The sequence below is a fragment of the Pseudorasbora parva genome, chromosome 22 (genome assembly GCF_024679245.1).
Source record: "Pseudorasbora parva isolate DD20220531a chromosome 22, ASM2467924v1, whole genome shotgun sequence".
Lineage (NCBI taxonomy): Eukaryota > Metazoa > Chordata > Actinopteri > Cypriniformes > Gobionidae > Pseudorasbora > Pseudorasbora parva.
Window position 1 is genome coordinate 18544101 of NC_090193.1, and position 26180 is coordinate 18570280.

At 37.8% G+C, this 26180-nt stretch overlaps 1 protein-coding gene across 6 annotated transcripts in view; it reads left to right on the plus strand.

Annotated features, from left to right (window-relative positions):
- The window catches only part of nlgn1 (neuroligin 1), a 399579-nt gene that overhangs the window by 184070 nt on the left and 189329 nt on the right, over positions 1-26180 (plus strand). For 4 of the 6 annotated variants that reach the window (XM_067432056.1, XM_067432055.1, XM_067432059.1 and 1 more), the window contains 2 exons: positions 14688-14747; positions 22183-22335. In XM_067432056.1, coding sequence (XP_067288157.1) covers positions 14688-14747; positions 22183-22335 — 213 coding nt within the window. The remainder of the gene's footprint in view (positions 1-14687; positions 14748-22182; positions 22336-26180) is intronic. The other 2 variants (XM_067432058.1, XM_067432060.1) reach the window with 1 other exon arrangement.

Below are 26180 nucleotides of genomic sequence, written 5' to 3' on the forward strand. Positions count from 1 at the left end.
GCACCGGCGGATTCCCGCTGTTAACATCCAGACAGCAAAAGAATGCAATTAATTCCACTATATCACATACCAGCTGCCGGAGAGGTTAGCTATGCCATTTGTAAGATAAAAGTCTTCATACTGTGCATTATCTCCCATTAACGGGTGAAGTAGGACAACTGAAATCGGATTCAATAATATAGCACTGTTGAGATCTTTGACCATGCAGTCATAAATGATTCTGTGATGTTTATTGGCATAGTAGTGGTTTGGTTACACTGACGTATTACTGTAGGAATAGATTATTTGTTTTTCCGTGAAAAAGTGGCTTCAAACCGTCTCAGTGACAGGAGCGTCATAAAAATTTTGAATATGACAGTGTTAGTATTCTTGCTTTGTGCGCTCATAGAATGAATAATAACTTCAGTGACGTTCCGCTCTTCAGTAGAAGAGGCCTTCAAGCTTTCTTTATTCACCCACAATCCTCTGGAGCGTGTGTCAAGGGTACATCTGAATACCCTTAATCAAATTGTGCCACCTTTTCCCCCTTTCCGCTTTCCCTGTTGACTCTAGGTCACTTTTTCTGACTCAATGGACATGTGGTGATATGAATTAATTCAGTATGATTATATTTTATTACTTTATCCCCTTTTTCTTCAAATTTATATCCGTCAGTCACCCAGAGGCTAGTTCTATAAAGTCACCTCTCTCTTCTGAAAGACATAGTCCAGTGTTTGAAACTCTTAGTGTAATTTTCAATGGACTCTTTAGACAATCCTTTCCACGTAGCCTTAGTGGCCATCGTTTCAGTTCCAACTTTTATTGGGAACCGCAGCAAAATACATGGTTTTTAATCACAATGAATGAATGATAATCCAAACCTTATGTAAAGGAAATTACATCAGTGATTCAAATTGAGCCGACTAGAATTGACGTTTATTTATTTAAAGGCACAGTATGTAAGTGTCGCGGCTAGAGGTTGCATATTCAATACAGTTTGAATGAGTGTGGAATCATGGGAGTTGTAGTCTTGAATCTTCACCTCCACAGCCGATGGAAAGGAATCTGACAGACTCGGGCAGAAATCTTGTTTATGAATGAGCGAATGTATTAAAATGTTATTAACGTTACGTGGGAAGGAAGCAGGATGCACTGTGAGACCGTGGGAGTGAAATGCCAATGAGAATTGCGCAAAACATAATAATGGTTTTATTACGCTCATGCTGCAGTTGTCCACTTCTGCTCTTTTCATTGCGTATATGGGGTAACACAGTACTTTTTACATTAAAATAATCATACTAAATACATTATAGAGTGTTGAAAGTTATGTTGTGATGGTCTGAAAATGAGGTGTGTTCAGGCGCATCTTTTGCGTACTGCTATTTTGAGGCAACTGAAAATGACCGTGCCATTGACTTTAGACCAGGTTTTTGTTGGTGTTTTTTTTTTTATTCAAAGGGCGCATACACTCTGCTTATTACTACTTATTACGTCATAGGGTGTAGCAGTACACAAACATAAAAAAAAGGATTACTCTTTGCAGAAGCGTTCAGTCTTTCCACTCGCAAATTCCGTCATGTAAATGCAATCTCATCTGGCTTTTTAAGGGAATGGGAGATGACCCTTCAACCCTTTTGGACCATGCTCCTGGTTCACCGACCATTTTTTCTGTCGTTAAACTAGCAAAAGAGGATTCTAAGTGCACCTGCACATTCCGCTTCAAACCATGCATTCAGATCATTAAAACAGGGACCCTAGTGTTTGGAACAGCCTTGTCCTTGAAAATACACCTATGAAACAGAGCAAATATTTATCACCACATGGACCATGACTCTGCCATTACCAATTGCACCCGTAATGTTATGTAGGGGCAGTCTCCTTGGAGCAACCTGGGGATAAATGCCACAATCAAGGACAAAATAATGACAGTTTCTAACCTGCAACTTTTGCAGCCTCTATCTTTAACCTCAATGATATATCACCCCTATAGATCACTAACGTGATGACGTATTTTAGTAGGCCAACCCGGAAGTTGACCACCCTGGTTTCCTCAGGGAAAAAAAGGATATTAGAATATTTGGAGTGTATTACTTATGTACGTATATACTTTTGGAATATTGCATTAAAAAAGATCTCTGACCGACTAAGTTTATGATTCTCACACGTTTTGTTTGTCACAGCTTATGATTTCTGAGACCTAAATACAATCATTGGAAGTAAAAAGCTAAACGTAGTCTATAAACGGTTGTATGATTTTAACGTCACCACAATTAAGCTTAAAAAGCTCTTTAAGATTTTAGTTAAAACATTTCCCCTGAAATTTTGAGTAGAATAGATTGTAAGAGTGTATAGACACAGCGTGGCTGTGAAAGCGGACTAGTAAGTTGATGAGGTTACCTGTTTAGTGTGATGACGTTTTAATGTCTCAATAACCTTTGTCCCACTCAGTCACTTTTCAAGGCAAAATTACAAGGGGGTATTATTTTCAGATAGGATATTTAACCTTTGGATGCATGAATGTTTTAACAATCATTATTACATATTCGGGTCTTGAGCGACCCGGGTCTATATCTAACACAGATAGATCTCTACCTGTAGCGATAATATAAAAACTCTCCTGATATTAGAGTAACAATTACAGAAGAATAAAATAAAGCATCTTTTGTTTGGAGCTATTTCATACATGGAGGTCATTAATTCAATTAAAAATATATACTTACACTATTACACATCTCGGGTCATTAGCGACCCTATAGCATTTTTACAAAACATTTATTAGAAAACTTTCTTTTATATGGTGTTATTGTTTTATTATTTATAATTAATTGATTGAGGAATACTAAGAAGGTTGATGTCTTAACTTTTAAAAAATGGATAAGGAAGAGGTAGTGAATGAAGTCCCCGGGTATGTGTTTAAGGGTTAACCAAAAACCGATTCAAATGCTAAAATGCTAACTCTTTTCTGGGTTTCATCTTACAAAAACAACTCATCCCTGTTTGCAAAAGCTTTGCCTGAGCATCCCAACGGAAGGCTTTATTGGCATAGTATGAAGTTAGTTATATATTTGCATATATATTATATGGGGATTATGATTATATTTAATTTTAACAACACTCATCTAAAAATACCAAGCTAAAGCCAAAAGTGCATTACATTTCCTCAAAGGGAAGTGGCTTCTAAGTTCTGAGTCCTCCCGTGTCCTGTAGACTCCTCTTTACTCCCTGACGGGTAGCCGGCTCATTACGAGCTTTGTCATCTCGACTGTTATGACTTTGACAGCTCCTAATGAAATCTTTCCTCACAAATGTTACCTGCATTTAAGTCCTGCCACTCTTCCTCTCTAATGAGCAGCACCTCACAATCTGAGGCCGCAGTGACATTTTGGTCCCTGCGATTTTCCCCCCTGCTCTCAGCGGGTGCTCTCTGAGAAAATCATCCCCCGCTCACGGCCTGGATATTGAAATTTCCGTCAGTAGTTTCAGCTCATTGTGACCAAGTGGCAACTCTTCACAGATCGGCAGCCATGTCGAAGGGAACAAATGTTCACGAGGGCTTCTTGTAAACAGGAATGTCATACGCCTACCATGCATTTCATTGTTTCGGAGTGGGAGGCATCATTCATGATGCGGCGTTATTGAAGGTTGGAATTATATTTTGACAACGGATTGAACTTTGATGCTGCTTTTCCTTGTCTTTTGGCTGAATTAGAAAACAGTGTGAAAGAAACAGGGAAAAATGGGGGGAAGTGTGAAAACTGTCAACATGGAGCTGTCATGTAGAACAGCATTGGTGCGCGGCTGGGGTGGATGCTTGTTTGACACGGCCGCCACATGGGAAGTCGACGCATGCATGCCAGACACCGCCTGCTAGAAAAAACAAGACATAATTCCTCACAGAAGAACCCGCTTCGCATCTGCTAACGCAACAATATAAGCCATCAGTGTAGATGGGTGGGTGAATAAACAGTGTAGACACACAACATTGCTAGTAGCAGATTTGCTTTGTTTGTTCACTTTTGTCTTTATTAGCACTTTCTACAGATTGAGTACAAAATAAGGTTTGAAACTTAGTTCTTCTAATTCTTGTAGCTTTTCTTTCTTTTTCAGCCTTTAGTCAATGAGGTGCTTTAATGGCGGAAAGCAATGATCATCAGCCTCAGGGAGTCAAACTAATTATTACATGATTTTCAGTTTTTTATGTATGAGATTGGAGCAGCCTTGTTACCTTGTAATTTTCTGTCAACATAATTTATATAACAATCAAAACTACCTAAAATCAGTTTTAGGTCCTACCTATAATCATTCCATTTAATAGTATTCTAGTCAAGACCACCTAAACTGAGAGACCAAGTCCAGCACTCTTCAAATTCAGTTGATCCACATCCACATTTTCTGTCTGAGAAATGTCTTATTTAATCAATAAATACAGTAAGAACAATAAGACACTATATAGAGCTGATAAATGAAACCACTAAACTTTGTCTTTGCATGGCAGATGTGTTGCATCTGATTGGTACAATTACAATTGCATAATTAATGTTGAGATTCATGTTTTAAATATAAAATTTTGTTTATTGAACGTTTGTATGTAACGGTATGGCACGATTCAATACATATCATGATACTGAACTCTACTGAACTTTACCCTTAAACTTACCCATCCCACCACACCTGTCTCTAACTTTACCCTTAAACTTACCCATCCCACCACACCTGTCCCTAACTTTACCCTTAAACTTACCCATCCCACCACACCTGTCTCTAACTCTACCCTTAAACTTACCCATCCCATCACACCTGTCTCTAACTTTACCCTTAAACTTACCCATCCCACCACACCTGTCCCTAACTTTACCCTTAAACTTACTCATACCATCACACCTGTCCCTAACTTTACCCTTAAACTTACCCATCCCACCACACCTGTCTCTAACTTTACCCTTAAACTTACCCATCCCACCACACCTGTCCCTAACTTTACCCTTAAACTTACCCATCCCACCACACCTGTCCTTAACTCTACCCGTACCACCTCAATATCAGCAAAATGTTTTGCAATACAATATGAACACAGTAAGTACATTGTACTTATTTTTTGATGTAAGTACATAGTAGTTAAGGCCACCTTATATAAAGTGGGACTCATTTTGTATTGTGATATATATTTATGCACCCCATAAAATCTATATGAAGTTTGCATTTATGCTTATATTTGTGAAAACAGCTCTCTTACTCCTGTGATGTTATATCATATAATTAGAATATCAACAAAAAGTTGATTTATTTCACTAATTCCATTCAAAAAACGAAACTTGTATATTATATTTATTCATTAAAGACAGAGTGATATATTTCAAATGTTTCTTTTTTTTAATTTTGATGATTATAGAACCCTTTTGCATTCAAAACTTAATTCTATGTGGCATTGATTCAGCAAGGTGCTGAAAGCATTCTTTAGAAATTGGATGAATCAGTTGATGGAGATTTGTGGGATGCACAACCAGGGCACAAAGCTCCTGTTCCACCACATCTCACAGATGCTCTATTGGGTTGAGATCTGGTGACTGTTTGGGCCATTTTAGTACAGTGAACTCATTGTCATGTTCAAGAAACCAATTTGAAATGATTCAAACTTTGTGACATTGTGCATTATCCTGCTGGAAGTAGCCATCAGAGGATGGGTATATGGTGGTCATAAAGTGATGGACATGGTCAGAAACAATGCTCAGGTAGGACGTGGCATTTAAACAATGCCCAATTTACACTAAGGGGCCTAAAGTGTGCCAAGAAAACATCCCCCACACCATTACACCACCACCACCAGCCTGCACAGTGGTAACAAAGCATGATGGATCCATGTTGTCATTCTGTTTACGTCAAATTATGACTCTATCATCTGAATGTCTCAACAGAAATCGAGACTCATCAGACCAGGCAATATTTTTCCAATCTTCAGCTGTCCAATTTTGGTGAGCTCGTGCATATTGTAGCCTCTTTTTCCTATTTGTAGTGGAGATGAGTGGTACCGGTTGGGGTCATCTGCTGTTGTAGCCCATCCGCCCCAAGGTTGTGCGTGTTGTGGCTTCACAAATGCTTTGCTGCATACCTCGGTTGTAATGAGTGGTTATTTCAGTCAAAGTTGCTCTTCTATCAGCTTGAATCATGTGACTGATTGATTAGATTATCGCATTAATGAGAAATTGAACATATATGAATATATATATAAACAAGAGATCAAGTACTATTTTGCAATCCTATCTTGAATTTTGTGTCCATCTCTATTTTTGGTAAAATTTTTGACAATCCCCTATTCGTTTCTGACCTGGCACAACAGTAACAAATAAATCAAATTAGAATTTAGCAATTGATTGCATTGAAAACAGGACATTTTATGTCCAATCACATTATTAATGTTAACAAATAAATCAGACAATGCACCGGCAATTTAGTGATGTCCCTATAATCGAAGTCTTGACCAGTCTTGAGAAAAAGTTAATGAAAGTTAATTTTTAAAGCTAAAAATAAAATGAGAAAATATATACAGATTTTGTAATTAGTGCAACAGGTCACACCATCTAAGGATTATTTAAAGTTAGATAATGCTAAGATTATAGTAATAAATCTTTTCAAAAAATGTTGTGGTACACCACAACTTCCCTAATTGTGATCAGTGTCTAACATCCTCTGACCAACTGATCTTTCCCTCTCTCACACACACTCTCGCTCTCTCCCTCTCTCAAGTATATGGGAGCGGCTGCTGAAGCTTTTAGCTACATGATGCATGTTTTCTAGCCTGGGGCTTGTTTAGCCGGGATTTGCGAGAATCCTTGTACTAGGCAGGGATCGGGGAAAGCACTCGTATCTCTTTGTGCCCTGGTATACATCCCCAAGTGTGGCTAGAGGATGTTTTCCTTTGAGAGAGTCCTCAGCCTGCTCTGTCCTCAGTCTGTACTGTAGGAAAACAGATGAGAGACAAAGACATTAAAGCCGTGTGTTTCATGACATCATTAGCAAGAACCGCCAAAACCATTGTAAGAACAATTCATTGAAGCACAGTAAACCAGAGCAGCTTGTCCAGTGTGTAGAGTATATGTTTCTTTACTCTAGTTTTTAAGGTGTTTGTGTCTGTGGACAGTTTCAGTGGAGAGACTTTCATTTCACACATTCCTGAGGGAATCTCACAAAACAAAGTATACGTCATACTATTTTTTAAGGGACATTGCCAAAGTAAGGAGTGAGTTTTGACTTTTTTTTTTTTTTTTTTTTTTTGCAATACAAGCATATTTCCCCATTTTTATTTATCTAAATAAAATACAATTTTTAACTAATATACTTGAAAAGTATTGTAATAAAGCATATCAGGTTATACATATATGTAATGTACAGTATTACATAAATAATATAGGATATAAGTGTTTATTTAAGTTAGTATTCCTTTTAGGCTGATTTGAATAACTGCATTGAGAATCCAAATAAATTTACCATTTAAAAAAGAGAATTACAAAAATACACATTAATAAACTTTTTATATATATTACACGTTGCTACATGTATTTACCATAGTATAATAACAGAACATGATGCATAATTACAAGTAACTAAACCTAAACGTAACCCTATATTAAGTACATGTAGTTCATTAATATTAATTGTTACTACGTTTACTACGATTACTGCGATTACGATGATTACTACATCACTTTAAAATAAAGTGTAACCCTTTTTTGTTAAACATTTCAGAGAATTTGGTGCAGAGATGTTCAATAATCATTGAAATATTGCATACAAAATAATTATAAATAAATCTAGGGAAAAAGTTACAAGTGAAATGTGAAAATAAAGAAACGTAATGCATGTAAAAATGCAGATATATCTTTTTTGTCTGATTGTTTCTATGGTGACATGTTATATAACATGTTTTTATGAGATTCATCTCCACTTAAACATGAAGAAAATAGTTTGATTGTCTTTCTGTATTTTCTGTTATTAGGAGAAGGGGACACATACACACAGTAAAGCCGCATCACAAACAGCTCGCGTGTAACACAACTGAGTTCTCTTTCCTGGATTATAGCGCTTTAATTGTCAAAAAACACATAGTGATGTCAAAATTCCGGTCTTCGTGAGTTTCCTCATAAACACAGTCAGTTATGTCTTAAATTAACATAAACGCGTGTTAAACAATAATGGATTCGTGCACTAGCTCTTAAAGTGACAGCAGGATAATAAGTCTGATATTAAAGGTCCCATTCTTCGTGTGTTTCCGAAGCTTTGATTATGTTTACCGTGTGCAATATAACATGAGTTCATGTTTCGCGTGTAAAAAAACACAGTATTTTTCACACAATTGACTTATCTGTACACCGCGGTTTCCTCTGTCCTAAAAACGGCCTGATGATTTCCTTGTTCTATGAAGTCCCTTCTTCAGAAATACGTAACGAGTTCTGATTGGGCCAGCGCTTCCGGTGTTGTGATTGGACAGCAGCTTAGCGCACTTTGCCCGGAAAGGTCCCGCCTCTTACCGTAACGGGGAGATGCAAGCGCTGAATGCGCGCTCTTCTCCACGTGGGAGAGCAACAAGACCACGCCCAATGACCACGCGTGTTCATGGGCGGAGGGTTAGTCAACAAACGGTTCTAGTGACGTCATTACATCCCTGCACTTCCTGCTGTAGTGCAAACCGGCCGTTCGCTGTAGGCTTTGAAAGGGAACTTCTGTTAAATAAAATATCTCGCTTGGCATTGAACTTTGAGCTTTATAATTTTACAGGTATTATTTATGCTCTAACAGCAACATTTCACACTAACTAAAGTTTGAAAGATGGAATTGCGAAGAACAGGACCTTTAATTGACAAAAAAAAAAAATCTTTAATTATAAGGAATCAAGATTAATAGCCTATGTAGTTCATTTACATATGACTTAAAGACTGTTATTTTACATTTAAGTGTTATTGCAGTTTCATTTTTTTATTGATTACTTTTATTCAGTTTCCTAAGTATTTATGTACCTGAATGTAAAAAAAAGCAAGATAAAATAAAATGAAGATAAACTTTTTTTGTGTGTCAGTCTAGTAGTTTTTTTCAAAGATTCAAATTTAGCTTCCTTGTGTTGTATGAACTCTTGAGCAAGTAATGACCCCATTGTAAAAACACAAATACAAAGAGCAAGCAAACATTTAGGTGATATAAGAGGGGGGGGTTTTAAAGTCAAAAAGACAAGGTTGTGTTTTATGTCATATTTCATTGTATTACAGTAAAGATTGTCTGGGTACATATTAATGTAATGTTGCTGCTGTCAAAGCGATTAATTGCAATTAAACATATCCAAAATAAGATTGTATCAACATAATATGTATGTTGAATGTGTATAATTATGTATATTTGAATATACACATTCATGTATATATTTAAGAAAAAAATATTTATGAAATATATTCATGCGTGTGTGTTCAAATATACATAATAATTATAAAAAGTACACACATATTATGTAAACAAACTTTTATTTCTGGATGCAATTGATCGTGATTAATCAATTTGACAACACTAATTATTATGTTTCATATTTTTAAACATAAACAAAAATAGGCAGTGTTGTGTTTAATACCTCATATAAATATATACACGTGCAGTGAAGATAGTCAAAGTACATATTGCCTGAACCACATTTCTGTGACTATTAATATGCCTAAGATCTTTTTAAATGGTTAGTTTTATTGTAGCCTAAATATACAAACAGAGTTAACTGGAGAAAGCAGAGCGAGTGAGTGACTCTATCAAGTTCGATGCTGTACCATTTGCAGACTTATGTCCTCCCGTCCTCGGGAAATCGTTCTACTGAGCCGAACTTGGCAAGTCTGAACTTTGCGTACTTGGTATTGAGAAATGCCTCTTGTCTTTCCCAGGCCCTTCAGTGATTAAACTACCCAGGCTCATCGAGTTAAATGTATTCCCAGCAAAGCATACATACATCATACTAAGATCTCAACTGAGTGTGTGATTACACTCATCAGCGCTTATTGCGTTCTACCATGCAGGGCACAGTCAATGCTCATGATGCTAATATGCTCTTTAGCCATCCTCTCCGGTAACGTTTACACTGGAATCGACATCGAGACCGTCTCGTCAGATACTGATGACTCCATATGCCTCCTTAATGAGCGTAGAAGCTCGACGGAGAGCCTGAGAGGGGCTTCTTGACAAATGCGCGCTGATGTCAATGGGCTCAATCTCAACTCAGTCCACCTCTGAGCATCGATTACTCAGTCAGCATCCCGGAGTCCCGGCAGTCGGGTGTATCCTACCGGAGCACTGCATTAAACAGTGTCCGGGCATGAAGTAGCAGTTTATCAGTCAGAGGTGAATACCAATCGATGCGAGTGTAAGGACGGATATGGAAATGCTTTTGTAGGCAGAGCCGGCGAGTCAGAGCCAGTTGAACGATGATAAATCAATCTTGCGTGTTATGACAGGGAAAGAGCGCGTGATTGTGGAGTCTGTCTGTGTGCGTGACGCTTCCTAGTGGACACTCGGTCGGCTTGCAGAAGCCGTGGCCACGCAGCGGGATTGCAGCAAACCCTGCTGCCTTTGATCAACAGACTGGAACTTGGTGGAAAGAGAAAGAAAAAAAAGAGAACGAAAGAGACTGAGGTGAACCCAGCTGTAGAGGTCACACCGAGGGTTCCAGAGGGGGCCATAACCCCTCTCAGGGATGAAGTGACAAGCTGTGGAAGGGAATAAATGCCCTCTCTGCTTCAACATTTCCAGGCTTCAAGAGAACAGATACACGATTCGGTTGAAATAAAAGCTTGGCTGATAATGGATTGATTTGATGAGATATAAATACAGACATCCTGTTATTACAGAACGAGAAGGGCTTTTACACGGTGTGTTTATTGCGTTTAAAAAAATGAAGCCATTTGGCCGAAAACTTTGCTTTTAAACCTTCATTTCAAAAACATAATTGCATAAACGTGGACTGTTGCTTTATTGATATCCCACAAACACTCCGCTTTTACATTTCGGAAATTAATTTTATGTAGGAGAACTAAAGTCCAAAAATGTTATTATGGAGTCTTATTTTGACAGCTTTTAGCTGTCTGATTGAAACACTAAGTTCACATTGTAACTTTTTTTATTAGTCAGGCGAGCTGATTCATTGGACTTAATATATTTGTGTTTATCCACCGTATATTTCACATGTTTTTTAAATACTGTTTGCTTTTTGTGTGGAAGAGCCCTAAATATTAACAATGCTTTTTATATTAACAATTAACAATATTAACAAGCTGTCATTTAACCAATATCTTAGTTACAAAGGTCTTGGCCCAGACCAGAAAATGTAGAGATTCACCAAAATAAAATGGACTCTCTCCTATCAAAAAAAAAGAAAGAAATGTATTTGGTCCAAAATACATAATGCACAAATTCGACTTTATGAGTAGCCAAAGCCCCAAACCTTTGCTTGTAACTGTTTTTGGTCCCTTAAAGGGATAGTTCTCCCAGAAAATGAAAATTCTTTTATCATTTACTCGCCTTCATGTTGTTCCAAACCTGTATGAGTTTCTTTGTTCTGCTGAACAGAAAAGAAAATATTGTGAAGAATGTTTGTAACCAAGCAGAGAGAGGAACCATTGACTACAATAGTAGGGGGAAATACTATGGTAGTCAATGATCTGCTTGGTTACAAACATTCTTCACAATATCATCTTTTCTGTTCAGCAGAACAAAGAAACTCATACAGGTTTGGAACAACATGAAGGCGAGTAAATGATAAAAGAATTTTCATTTTCTGGGGTGAACTATCTCTTTAAACTTGCTCCCCCTCAAGTTGTTCAAAACCTTTTTAAATGAATGTATTAGTCCGAAAACTTGTCGTTTTTGAAAGTGTTTATTTTAAATCAAATAAAGCAGAATATACAATAATAAATATTTAATTGATGACGAGTTTCCAATACAATATACAACAATACAATTTACAATGATTTTACCAAATGAGCAGAAAAAAAAAAGAAAAAAAAATCTTTCATCATTTGCTCACCCTCAAGTTGTTCCAAACCTGTATGAGTTTCTTTCTTCAAGGGACACAAAATAAGATATTTTAAAGAATGTTTGTAACAAAGAAGATAGAGCAACCATTTACTACCATAGTATTTTTTCCCTTTTTTCCAAAATTCAACATATTGACACAAAATCATAACTGCAAAGCCACGTTTCGCTGAGTCCAGTTGTTTCTGTGAACTGGGGCGATGCATTTGCTTCTTTTTTCTGTTGCTTTCAGCATTCTTTAAAAAATAAACCTCAGATTTCTTTCAAATCTGCTTGTACAGTCAATCTCAAAGCTCTTTCCGTTTTAGGTGTGTTTTGTTTATTGCAGCATTCACGTTGAAAACTAATGTTGCCACTCAGTCTTTTTGCCACTCGTAGCCGCAGCGACTCTGGCCGACGGTGACGACATACCCTCTATTGTCTTATTTTGACAGCTTTTGCCCATCTGATGTAAACACTAAGTTTCCAAAGTAGCTTTTTGAGATTTAGAGAAAGTCATTCTTCGCGAAACATGTTTCGTACTGATGGAGAGATTAACTCTAAGCCAGGCCTCGGTCAGGCCTGATCTCTGCCATTGCCTGTCTGCTTGCTCCATTCACCCCTGGCCCTCAAGTCAGCTAGAGTCTGGGCGGCGCTCGAATTCTCCACCTATATAATGAAGACCGCTCTCAAAGCAATTATCTACTGATAAAAATCGTTCTCTGTAATAAGCTGCAGAACTATGAAGCTGCAAGACAGGGATATTGAGGTCATTTTCATTATAGTTGGTGTTATTGTGAAAGCTTATTTGTGCTAGTTGTGTTGTCGGACAAGGCTTTAGTCAATTCTTGGTCTATAATTGTGCTATTTATTAAATATGTATTTATTTTGAAGGGCTGCTTATGGTGATACAATCTCTTAAAATGACCCCATTGTCTTTCAAAGAAACAACTTAAAAATATATATTTAATTCTATTTTTTTCCACTTCAGTGAAAATATATAATAATAATAATAATAATAATAATAATAATAATAATAATTATTATTATTATTATTATTATTATTATTATTATTATTATTATTATTATTATTATTATTATTACATCTACTTCTAAAGGTTCATTTGAATGCATATATATATATATATTTGGACACACGGGGTAAGTTGTCACAATGAATTCTGGCCATTAAAACCATATCAAATGTAAAGCAAAAAGCATAAAACTTTTGTTTTTTGTCCAACAAATATTCCACTGAATAGATATATCATATTTAAAACATGTGACAACTTGCCCCAACCTGACAAGTATATTTGATATATTTGATTTATCTTTGAGTGGCACAATGTTTTGAATTCACATTTTTTTTTTTTTTTTTGCTAATTATGATGGTATTGAATGTACTTTTTAATCTAATCAAATGTTTCACTTTTTCTCCTCACTATTTTTTTTTCCTTTTTCTTTTAGTGTAACACAGGTTGGACTGAATATTTATCTCTTGTGTGTATCCACTGTTGTATGCAAATTCACAGTGTTTATTTTTTCCAGAGACAATCTGAGTGGAAGAGTCCCAAATATTAACAATGCTTTTTATTCAAAACAGCAGCTGTCATTTTCAACCAATATCTGGAGTTACAAAGGTCATAGCCCAGACCAGAAAACATAGTGATTTACCAAAATAAAATGGACGCAATGCAGCGCACGGCCCTCTCCCTTCCCCTGTGTGGTCCATTAGAATGTGTGGGTCATGAGTTTTGGCCCCAGCTGTCTGATTAAATGGACAGATTGACTTTTGGCTGAGAGAGCTGCTTCATCCCCCAATCCTCCTGCCCCCCCTCTCACACACACACTCACACACCGTACACACCCCTGCATGAGCACTGAATCTTTTGGCTTGGTGCTGGCTTATTTTCAATGCGCTTCCTGCATGCACAAGTTCATCCGTGTTTGTTGTACGACTGCGTGTGCGAGTGTTTCATGAACTGTCTGAAACAATATTTCTGAAAACAATAAGCCGGAAAACAGTATTTATCTTCACCGGCCTCTGACTTGCGTTGTTATTTTGCGTTGTTTATTTCTGCTCTGCTTCTTCGTGTTAGTTTGCAGATTAAAAAGGAAACGTGAGCATGTAGATATTTAGCTCCTTCATGGTCCTCTTGTCTCATTTATGTATTTATAGATCCTATGGTACTTGCAAACATGGTACCATCGGTCAAATTAATTTTACAGTTGGATATTTCCTTTAATTATACCGATCATAACTTGGTCATGAATGATTATGACCCACGGCTCACATCAGGTGTAAAATAACAACGCAGTGCATTGGCTGTATGTGTTTGGAAAATGATGTGTATTATTTCTATGCAAAAAGGGAAACATGTTTAAACATTGTTGACTGTCAAAAGCCAGCATTAAGTAGTTAACCCTGTTAAAAACAACACTTGTCCTCTTGATAAGTAGGCAAGATATATTTTTATCTTACACCTTTGTTGTTCTAAAAATGTTTATTTCATTTGATTTTTAGCTTAGATCTTCCCTTTCTTTATTTTTGGGTTAGATACGGTATCGTTTTTAATACCAAGGATTTCAATGCGAGTTCTTTGTGTCTTTGAAGCACTTTTTGAAGGCTTGTTTGCTCTTGTATTTTCTCTCTGCTCCATCTTTTCCATTCTTGATCCTAGGTCCTCTTTCAAAGAAACAGAATGATGATTTAGCTGATAATGACGGTGCTGAGGATGAAGGTATTTTTTGATGCCAAACTGATATGCATGACAAGGAACCCTCCGGTTTTTTCTTCTTTGTTTTTCTTAAATTTCTTGTCCTTTTTTGAGAGTGGAGATTTTTTTCTTGCTCGTTTTTTGCTGGATGTGTTTTGTCGTTTTTGCTTGATGTGACCTGTCTCCCGTCATTCCAGATACACATAATTGTTAATAACCCTTCATAGGTTCTTGCTTGAATATTTTTTATTATCATTTCCTTTTAATTTTATATGTTGCATCTCACTTAAACAAACCAAAACCAAGCAAACAAACAAAAAAAACCTAATAATCCTAATATTAATTCTTAACACTTTTTTTGCATGATTTTTCCAACTCTTCTGCCTTTAAAAAAATATTCTGAGGCAATCTTCCGAAAATCAACCGGAAGTCCCCTACAAAAATTTCCTACGCAACATTGTATGTTCCTGGAATCCGAAATGCCATGTCTGCATTTCCATCAGACTGTGCATCAATAGTCATTACTGTCCAGCCGCTGAGATGACTTTTAATTGCCCAATGTTTAGTGGTCGTGTAAAAATCTATAGAGATGCACAACAAATTAACACATCGATTAAATGCCTGGGCTTTAGACTGTAAAAGAGGTACAAAATCTAATGATAATAATCCCTGAGTGACTGTATGTGATAAAAGCATTCCCTGTCGTGTTCATGTCAGAACAGAAGCACAGTGAAGACTGTCTCCTGTATAATCAAATGAAATAAGAACCAATTAGAGCAGGCTAAAACCAGGAAAGAGCCTGCTCGCTTTGATCTGCACATCAAAAGATTACAGCAACACAAATATACAGTGAGAAACCCGCAGAGTATCTCACATGAACGCTCTTGAAAACCGACTGAATAATCCTCTTAAGCATGCCCGGCGATATATTGGGAAAACACTCAACGCCGGCATCAGCCTCGGACTTGGTGTCTTCGGAGGCCTGGTCTGAATCACTTTCAGGACACTCACGGCCACCCATCAGGTGTCTCTTGAGATCGGAGAATGCTGTACATCAAGCTACAATGGCAAAGTCCTCCCAAAGTCAAGAGCTTCCCAAAGACTGCAAGTGTGCATCTATTAAGACGTCTCCAGTGATCGACAGTTCCTTTGATGGTTACAACAATGCTCCAAATTCTTCTTTGCGAGGACCTGCTCAGATTGCTAATTTTGCAGACTCTCAGCCTGAACCTCCCTTGGTGTATGTAAAGTTACATTCGTATCTGTACAGTAGAAATCTGTGTTTTGAAGCATACTCAATGGAGATACCTACTAAAAAAAGAGAGGACTACATGAAGCTACTTTTTTAATGAATGAACAGAGTCACACCATTGAACTTGAACAGATAATTGAGCAGATTTACTCTAAATAAAACAAACAATTATGACAAGCGTTATGTAATTTACACTAGGCTATATAAAATAGTTAAACACAATCATGAATTGCAGCTAAACTCGCTAACTTAATATTTTGCCAAGACCTGAATCAATGAATCGCTTTTGAATGCTACAAATGTAACAGTTTGATTTTTACCACGACCCGTTCCACAATACATGACATTAAAAGTAGTGATTTAGCAGTTTGTTGTGCTAAATCTTAAATTTTGTAGTCTTAGCTTGCATTAGCTTGTTTACAACAATACATTCCACAATACAACACAACATTTAAAAGTAGTAATTTAGCATGTTGTTGTGATAAATCTTTCATTTTGTTGTGTTAGCTTGCGCTAGCTTGTTTACGACAATATTTGTTTCCAGAAACCTACACTGTTTTGAAAAGTCTTGGACTACCTTCATGCTAACATGAAACATGTAGCTGTGGCTACGCTAGTAAGTAAAATGTTAGTGGCATCGCTATTTTCAGTAATTTAAGAGAGAGCGGGGCACAAAGTAACGCTTTATATAATATACAGTAGGCTATATAACAGCGATGAACTGCAGCTAAACTCGCTAACTTTATATTTTGCTAAGACCTGAATCAATAAATCGCTTTTGAATGCTACAAATGTGACAGTTTGATTGTTACCACGGCCCATTTCAACGTGACATTAAAAGTAGTGATTTAGCAGTTTGTTGTGCTAAATCTTTCATTTTGTTATCTTAGCTTGCGTTAGCTTGTTTACTACAATACTTGTTACCTCTGCCCCTTCCACAATACAACACGACATTTAAAAGTAGTGATTTAGCAGTTTGTTGTTGTGATAAATCTTTTATTTTTGTTGTGTTAGCTTGCGCTAGCTTTATGACAATACTTGTGTCCAGAAACCTACACTTTTGAAAAGTCTTGGACTACCATCACGCTAACATAAAACATGTAGCTGTAGCTACGCTAGTACGTAAAATGTCAGTGGTGTCGTTAGTTTCAGTAGTTAGAACCCCTATTAGAACTACGCTATTATATTCTATACTTTTAGGAATTCTATCAAGAAACCATGAGAAAAAGGTGAATAAAGACAAAATGTCAATGTTCTGAAGTTATTAATTACTATGTTTTAAACAATGCTGTATTAGAGGTGTTTTGCTGTGTGTTCTGTTTATTTTTTTGTCAAACTCAAAAATGATTATTATTTGTTTTAAATATTTTTAAAAAAAATCCCATTATTTTATTTGGAAATAGTGAATTATTTCCATATTTCATATTGTCTTTTCATATTTGATTATATCAGATAACATTTTAAGCTGTCATATGGCCTTGTTGCAAGCAGTGTTGCCAAGTCCGCGTTTTCCCAGCAGAATTGGGCTAATTTAACACTTGCTGTGGGTTTTTCATGTCTGTGGGTTGAAGTGACCCCAATCATGTGATATTTAGCCCAGGAAATGCTTATTTTAGCAGGGAACCCAAAAAACATATAATGAACACTTATTTATTTTTTTATTTTTTTAATTTTTACCAGGGACACCCCCCCCCCCCCCCCCAAATGCGATTGGGCTTGTTTTGGGCTAGTTTTGAGTTACAATTAGGGTGTTTTTTTTCTTCAACCTGGCAACCCTGGTTGCCATGTGCCCCTCACATTACAACGTGTCCTACCTATAAGGCATGTTGTCACATTTCACTTCCATTCTTTAGGGGTAAATCAAGACAAAAGTATACACTGTACTAATGAAACAAAACCACATAATTTTACTAGAATTTAATTAATGTGAGAAAAAATAAATACTCTCAAACCCAGTGAATTTACTTAAACAGAGAAAGTCAAAAAGTGTTACTTTGTGTCCCTACTTTGTGCCCCGCTCTCCCCACTTCACTTGTGTAACAGAATTCAAACTTTTAATAAAGGGACTTTAAATAGAGAAACACAAAGCCAGTGAACAAACACTAGACTAGATAAACCCAGCCTGATCTGCCGGCGATTTGATTTCGCCCCGCAGCTCAGTCTGGAAACCTGTACATTAATTTCTAATGCTTCTGTTACACTTTTGCAGGAACCGATTACAGACTGGCTTATCCACCTGGCGCGCTATTGGCGGGTTTAACACGATGAAGTGATGGATCGATGCCCGTTGATCGCGCCTCTTGTGGTCAGATTGACTGAAGGACTATCCAATTGCGTACAGAATTATGCTTGCTGATCATGAAAATACATAGACTCCCCAGACCAATGTTCAATCTTAAAATATTGAGCTTGCTCTGGTGATAGCTAGACAATCAGAACACACCAAGGTCACCGTAAACTGCCAAAGTCTGGCAAACTTCTTAGCTTTTTGAAAATCAGGTGGCGGTTAAAGCAAACTGAATTTGAAGATCCCCGAATCAGACAGTAGTTACAACTAAATCTTTACTCCTGACATACTTAGAAACAGCTTGATTTACACTACCACATTTCTCTTTTCAATCGAACGTACGAGTGAATTCATGCTCAGATGTACCCAAATGAGCTAAACATAAGTAAAGGCGTTTATTCGAATTCCTGAGGCCTATCTGCGCATGCTTTTTGCTAAGTGGAAAAGGGCCGCCGTTTTGGCTTTCAGACAGCTGTAGCTGATAGGGCTGAGAGGAGACACAGAACGCACATTAATTATGTAGACATAGTGCTAGCTTATTACTGCACACTGCTTATACCAGCTGCAGTGGCATCGGCGACAGTTCTCGCCAACCTGCTCCTCTGATTTTATTCCATAGATCCAGTAATTGGCTTGATCACATCAGTGGCCCACTCACCGATATTAATATCCATTCTAATTAGTTTACATTTTTGTTTTTGATATAAAGCTGCATACAGGCCATATCCCAGGATCATCAATCATATAACATCTTCAAATGCCAAGAGATTCTCCAGATATGACTATTTGCTGGAGATTTACTAAAGCAAACTATCACCAAAATCAATAGCCACTTTTGACACGTTCATTAATCTGGTGCTTTAGTATGAAGCGTACAACGTTTATTGACTTTTTCTAAGCAATCGGTAGCAAAAGGCCCAAAAGACAATGCAGGTATTTGGTCTTAGATTTCGCCAGATCGAAAACCCGAAGAAATGGGATTTGCAAAAGTAAAAGTCTTACACTGATCACCTTAAATTTTAATTAACCAGCTTTTATAGTTTGACAAAAATCGTCATCCCAAACTCATATGACTCTCTTTTCTGTAGAACACATCATTTGAACAATGTTTTAACCGTTTTTGTCCATTCAAAACCACATTGGACCTCTTTTACATGCATTGTATGGGCAACAATCTTAAAAAAAAAATACCTTAAAGCTGCACTATGTAATTTTTCCGTCTGCTAGAGGGCGACTATAAACAAAGGGGCAGTTTGATGACGCCAAGCTTGAGCTCAGAATCTTAGGACATGTGGCTCACCTCACAGCCGGTGAAAAATAGGACTCGGGCAGAAATCATGTTCATGGATGCGGTTATTACCGTTACTGTAGTGTGAAGAAGAGCAGGACCGATTGTTGTGGAGCTGAGCAAGGCCGCTGGAGCAATTGTTACGCAAACACATGCCTCGAGCAGGACTTCTATTATGACGTCCGGGCGCCATTTCCGCTTTTCCGGTTATGAGTATGAGGTAACGTAGCTCTGTTTTTCATATTAGATACATTTAAGTGTGTTTAAAATGATGTTAGGACGTTACTCTTTGCATTCGCTCGGCGGCTGCTGTGACACTTGTTCACACTGCTAAGAGTAAAGCGTTTCTGCCAAATAAAACCGGAAACCGAGGTTAACGCAAATATGACACAACTGACAAGCAAGTCCCTCAGATGTCTCCTTGGTTAAAATAGCGCAATTTACAAATAATTGGAAACATTTCGGATATTGTAAGAACTCAACTTAACAAAATATATAACACTGGCCTAGCGGTTTTTGGAAATATTACTGCAAAAATACTACATAGTGCACCTTTAACTCTTAACTCGAGAGACCTTTCCGTTCACAAATCGCTAACGCTTAGTGTTTGCAACTCAACATAGTTGGTCACATTTCAACAGTGACAGAAAAACATTTAGGAGTGACGTTTTGTAGAAGGACATAGCACACTGCACTTACTGTTGACATTTGACATATGACATTTATACGAGACTGAGGAAAACACAAAATAGCTGGTGTGCGCATATACACGTGAACCCTGGCCTGCTGATGAAGAGTATTTCTGTCAGTCTGAATGAAGACTGGGATCAATGGAGTATTCATTTCTCTGAGGAATCACTTCCTGTCTTTTCCTCCTGCTGGACACCGACAGACTCGCTGGCCTAGTTTACATTCTTCTATGGCTCATGGGTCATTCAGTTCAATATCAAAATAAATTTGTATTTAAGTATTTAAATCAGATGTTAAAAACCTAATTAATGCTTAATTTAAAAAGAAAAAGAATATCTTGAGAGATTTTTGAATGATGAAAGCATAATAAAACACTCTTTCATAAAAGTCACAAGACATACATAACAGGAAATGGTGAGACATGATACGATAAGAAAGGAGAAGAGACATTATATGGCGAAGAAGAGAAGAACCAACGTTGAGTCCAAATTTGATATCTGAGGAAAACAGAAGAGATGGTACAGGATGGGACCCAATGAGACGAGATGAGACAAAGACTTCTGTGGGAAAACCTCACTTTTAGCATTTCTAAAAAGATGCAAGGTGAGACGAAAAGAGAGAAGATGAGACATTACATATCTGATAAAGAGGAGAAGCAATGGGAAGGTGAGATGAGAAGAGAGGAGATGGAATGAAAAAGACATTTGGTCACCTGAATAAGAGCAACACTGTTCTCCAAGCATTTGGTAAGAAGAGATGAAACGGGGCAGGTGGGGCATAAGATGAGACGAAATGAGACATTGCGCAAATGCCACTTTTCAAGATGAAAACTTGAAACGGGGCAGGACGGAAAAAGGTGATGTGAGAGTCACTCTGGACTTTTTCACCTTGGAAAGAGAAGAACAGAAGAGATTGGACAGGACGAGGTGAGAGGACATGAGTGGAGACAAGACGAGAAATGACTGCCTGATGATGAAGAATGACTCGGGACAGGTGAGAAAATGAGATGAGATAAGATGAGATGAGAAAATAAAGAGACATGAAGTTTTTGCAAGAGGAAAAGAGACACAGAGAAGGGGTGAGATGGGAGGAGAAGGCGTGAGACTAGGCGAGAATCGCCTGATACAGAAGAAATATCTCACTTTGAGCATTTTACAAGAAGAAACGAGTTAACTGAGACAAGAAGAGAAATGAGAAATTACATAGACTGATAAAAAAGAACTGTTGTGTGCACATTTGGCAAGAGGTGGTCTTGTTTAGGGGCCTTAAGAAAATTGTTTTGGAAAATGATTGCTTTTTTCATTTGCCTTTTTTGCTTGTTACGAGACCTCCCGGAAGCAGGTCCCTGCACGCCCAATAAAATAACCGAGATTTATGTGAAGGCTTTGCAACCATGATGAAATGGCACTCTCCCTCAAGCAAGACGAAAGTTATCATCTGCATCGCATTTGTGTTTTGAAAATACCTCCCTCTCGGACAGAGACAATTTGCCCAAAGTGGATTACTTTGCCTAAGCCATGTATGAAAATTTAAAAAGTGTGCAATTTCCATTGCTAAAAGAAAAATGAGATCTGAGAAGATGAGGTGAAACGGCAGGCGGGTCCTATTTCCGGAGAGCGCAGACAAGGTCCCCAAACTTTACGTTTGCCCGCCTTCTTTCTTTCTTAGTTCAAGTCTTTAGTTAATTCAAAGCATTACTAAAATGAATTTTATTGCTGGCAGGCCCTCCAAGAAAAGAAAAAAAAGTGATTTTTTTCGATCACCAGGAACATGACATTCATATTGCCTAGGAAATTAATGAGCTCATTTCTAAAATTGATCAAGTCTCAAAAATAAAGCCAATGTGGCCAATTTGAGCTAAATGGGAGCCCTCAGCTCTGAATGCATTTCCAGCTGTCTACAGTAAATTGTCATTCAATCGTTTCTATCCTCCTTTTTCCAGACATTCGTGAAAGCGGGAGCCCCAAACCGGTGATGGTTTTCATTCACGGAGGATCATACATGGAAGGAACAGGAAATATGTTTGATGGGAGCATCTTGGCCAGTTACGGCAACGTCATCGTCATAACCGTAAACTATCGGCTTGGTGTGCTTGGTAAGCAATTCAATTTTTTGCTTAACTTTACCCATCGTGCATCAAGGTGTCCCGGTCAGTGCCCTGTACGATATCCTCTGTATGGCTTGTTCTAGCTTTGTTTCTCTCCACGAGGTGCAATTTTCCTCTGGTGAAATATGATTTAGATGCCTGTGAATAGCCTCAAGCTCATAAGCATAAAACGGGTGAAGTGGCAATGCTCTCCACAGCATCGTGCATGCATAAAAACTTATTATGGAAAAGTTTGCTGTAGTTGTACATGATTTAAGGTGATAGTAAATACTGGAACTATCAAAACTTTATGACCTTCTGGTTTCAATTGCAATACAACAACTCTAGCCTGTATGCGTATCTCTCTCTGTCTCTTTCCCCGTTGCTATTCCTCTTCCTCTGTCAATGATCATTTTTCAATGCAACAGATTGGTGGAAAGAGATACATTTGTGTATTTTTGCTTAATGATTGAGATTGCCTCAAGTAAATTGTGATGGATTCATTAATAAGCTTTCTCCACGAACGAGGTGCTTTCAATATTCCAGTTGTCTAGATATGAAGCATTTGCTATCAAGGAAAGTTAAGTGTTATTTTAGTAATGTACAAATGCAGTTAGCACAGAAAAAGGGGCATTTTGATGAAGTATCTTTTGCAGCCGCTGCCTTTCTCAGATTGCTTCATCAGTATTTGTCTGCGAGGTTCGTATGTAAATGTATCATTGTGTTCATGACAGATCAGTCAGTGTTTTCATTACATACAAATTCCTCAGTGATCGACAGTTATTATTTCAGATTAAAATGATAAAAACTCATCCGATGGCTGTTTTATTTCACCGTGCTTAACATGTTATGCAGAAATGCATCGGTCTCAAGGGTGAATGGATCAAAGCCACAAAAACCTTTGTTGTTTTTGCAAAACAAGCATTTCAAACTTTGGATCTGTTGTAGCGAATACCTTCCTATAAATATATGACACTGATCATGTTAACCCATCTGTGTATCCAACTTTGCATCAGTTTTTAATCTGATCAACTTCATAACATCCTAAATGCCAAAATAGTACATGTTTACTCCTCCGGTTATTGGAGAAAAATGTGTAAATTGTGATGCAGGGTCATTTTGATCTTTCAGCGGTTATGCCACGCTATGCAATGAATGTCTGTCAAAGTGACTTGTCAATTGAATAAGAATTATAGGTCATTACAACTCATGTGCTGTTTAATTTGCGGGCTGTTTGTTCAAATAGAGTTGTTAAAGAAACATTAGCAGCTGCTGCTAGTCCTACAAAGGGTCTTTATTGCCAGTTTGATTAAGTTGTTCACATCTGCACAGTATAAGTCACCATTTTGACCAGTATGGGTGCTGGCAGATGCTAATATGCTGATGGCAGTGTGTGTCGTTAGTCTAAAATGTTCAAGAATGAATGCATGAATTCTGAAATTAGCTTCAGTTATTTGCATCAGAACCTTCTCGGTATATCTCTCCGTTAGCAAATGAGGCTCAGTGTGATCTTTTCCCTTAATGATTTAGTTTGCAGCCATCTTCCCTCAGCCGCCCTTAGCTTTTCATAACAAATCCGCTGCTGATGATTGGCAATTTTTTCCCTAGCTAAGGCACACAGATCCATTAGGGGGTTTAAGCATGTGCCCGCATGCCACAACCCTTAATTTCTTGTTGCTATGTTTTTCTCATGCTTGTCTGGGGTTCGGCTAAGCTCCGAGGCAGCCTTTGGGAAAGGTGCTGTAATGGTGAGAGGGCCTAATGGATTATAGCCCTGCACACAGTCTGAGTGTCATTATCAGAACTGTTGTAGATTTATGGAGCGAGTCGCTCTCGTCATGCCCCCCTGAATAAAACTGCTCTCCGACAGCTAATCAGCTGCCATAAGGGCCCGTTTTACCGAGTGCCACCATCATATTTTTTTGGAGGTGCTGGTGTCCCAATCCTCTTTAGCAACCATCCTTCAAATCCAGCCAATAACTCGGAAGTCTATAACCTAAAATAGCACCATACCTATAAGGAATAAATTACTGCAGTCAGAGTTAAGGTACGGTTACATTCGCAGATTAGCTAAGTGGCAAGCCGGTCTTCCAGTGACCCCCCCCCCCCCCCCCACACACACACACACACACCCCACCAGCTATGGTTAGATAAGACCACCAAACTAGCTTAGGCTGGTTTATGGTGTTATTTTTCATCAGGCAAATTGCCCCTGAACTTTTATTGGGAACAAAAAGAGCACATTGAGACTACATAATGCGCCAGATTTACTCACCAGCACAAAACGTAGATTTTCGTTTGTCATTATGAAAATGATCCGGCTGCGTCTGTATTCTTTCATTTGCGTGTCGTCAGTAGATGACTTGCAGAACTTTCCACTTCCATCAATGCTTTTATAGAATTGCACTCTCACACCAAATTTTCCTGTTTAGCCAATCTGGCCCAATGTCCCAATGTTAAATAACTTCTGTTTGTAAGCCGATGAGGATTCTGATCACCGTATAAGGCAGAAATGTACACTACTGTAATGTAATCAAAATTTAGGAATTTTTTTCTTTTTTACTATTACTATTACTAACAGTTTAATAAGAAGATACTTTATAAACACATTACAATACGCAGTTACGGACAGGCGCCATCTTGGAGAACAGTCTCGACAAGTCAAACCACAAACTCTGTGCTAAGTGATGAATTGTGACTTGGAATTTGATATGGGCCGTTGTTTCCGGAAGAAAGAGAAAATAAATGAATAAAAATAAAAATGTCCATGTAATAAGATTTTACACACTTAATTTCTATTGACCAGATCACTTAGAACAGCGTTCGTCACTCGACTAGTCGAGACTGTTTTCCAAGATGGCTGCTGTCCGTGAACACGTAATATACTGTCTTTATAAAGTATCTTCTTATTAAACTGTTTGTACTCTTACAAAGTTCTCAATGATTCGGTTTGCATGTAGGGACCCTCATTATGCGACCGTGTTAGTATGAGGCTATTTTGAGCCGTGTTAGTTGTATTAAATAGTGATTTAATTTCACTTACCCTTTGCCCCATAGACAAGCGTTATAAGCTAATCTGTTTTTAGAGATAAAACTCTTTACATTCGATTTTCATGAAAACGCATCCCAGAGAACGATCTACTCGGTAACCATCTGTTAATTACCCCTAGGGCTGTTCTCACCGGAGTTGTCCTTTAAGACTGAACATTGGTCTGGGGAGTCTGCTCTGTATTTTCTACTGCACAAGAGGCGTGATAAATGAACATTATTCAAATGACTCTGTACGCAATTGAATAGTCCTTCAACCAATCAGACCATAAGCGGCGCGATCAACAGTCAAAGACCCATCGCTTCTCTATCCGTCATCATGTTAAACCCGGCAATAGCGCGTCAATATGAAGCCAGCCTGTGATTGGTTCCCTCAAATGTGTAATGTCTGCAATGTCCAATGACGTCTAAAAATATTACATTTCATTTCTAATGGAGCGTCACTCTCTGGTCACGAATGACACATTGAGTTACAGTCAAACTGTTAACTAGATCTAAATTGATTTGAGTCATCAGCACGTGTTAGTCAGTGTGTGCGTGGCTAGCTGGGTGCTGTGCTGGTGTAAAGCAGATGCAGTCGCCGGCGGAGGTGTGTGTGTGTGTGCTCGCGTGCCGGTTAGTTTGCTTGTTTTCTTCTTTGTCAAGACTTCACCGCATTTTTCACCCTGTAATAATTGCTTTGCTGTTTTGCTTTAATCATTCCATGTGGCCCAATGTTGAGGATTATTTTTCATGCTTATTAATTTTCTTCTCCCTTGAAACAAATACCCCTGATGTTTCAGTTTCATTAGTCTTTTTGCTTTCTC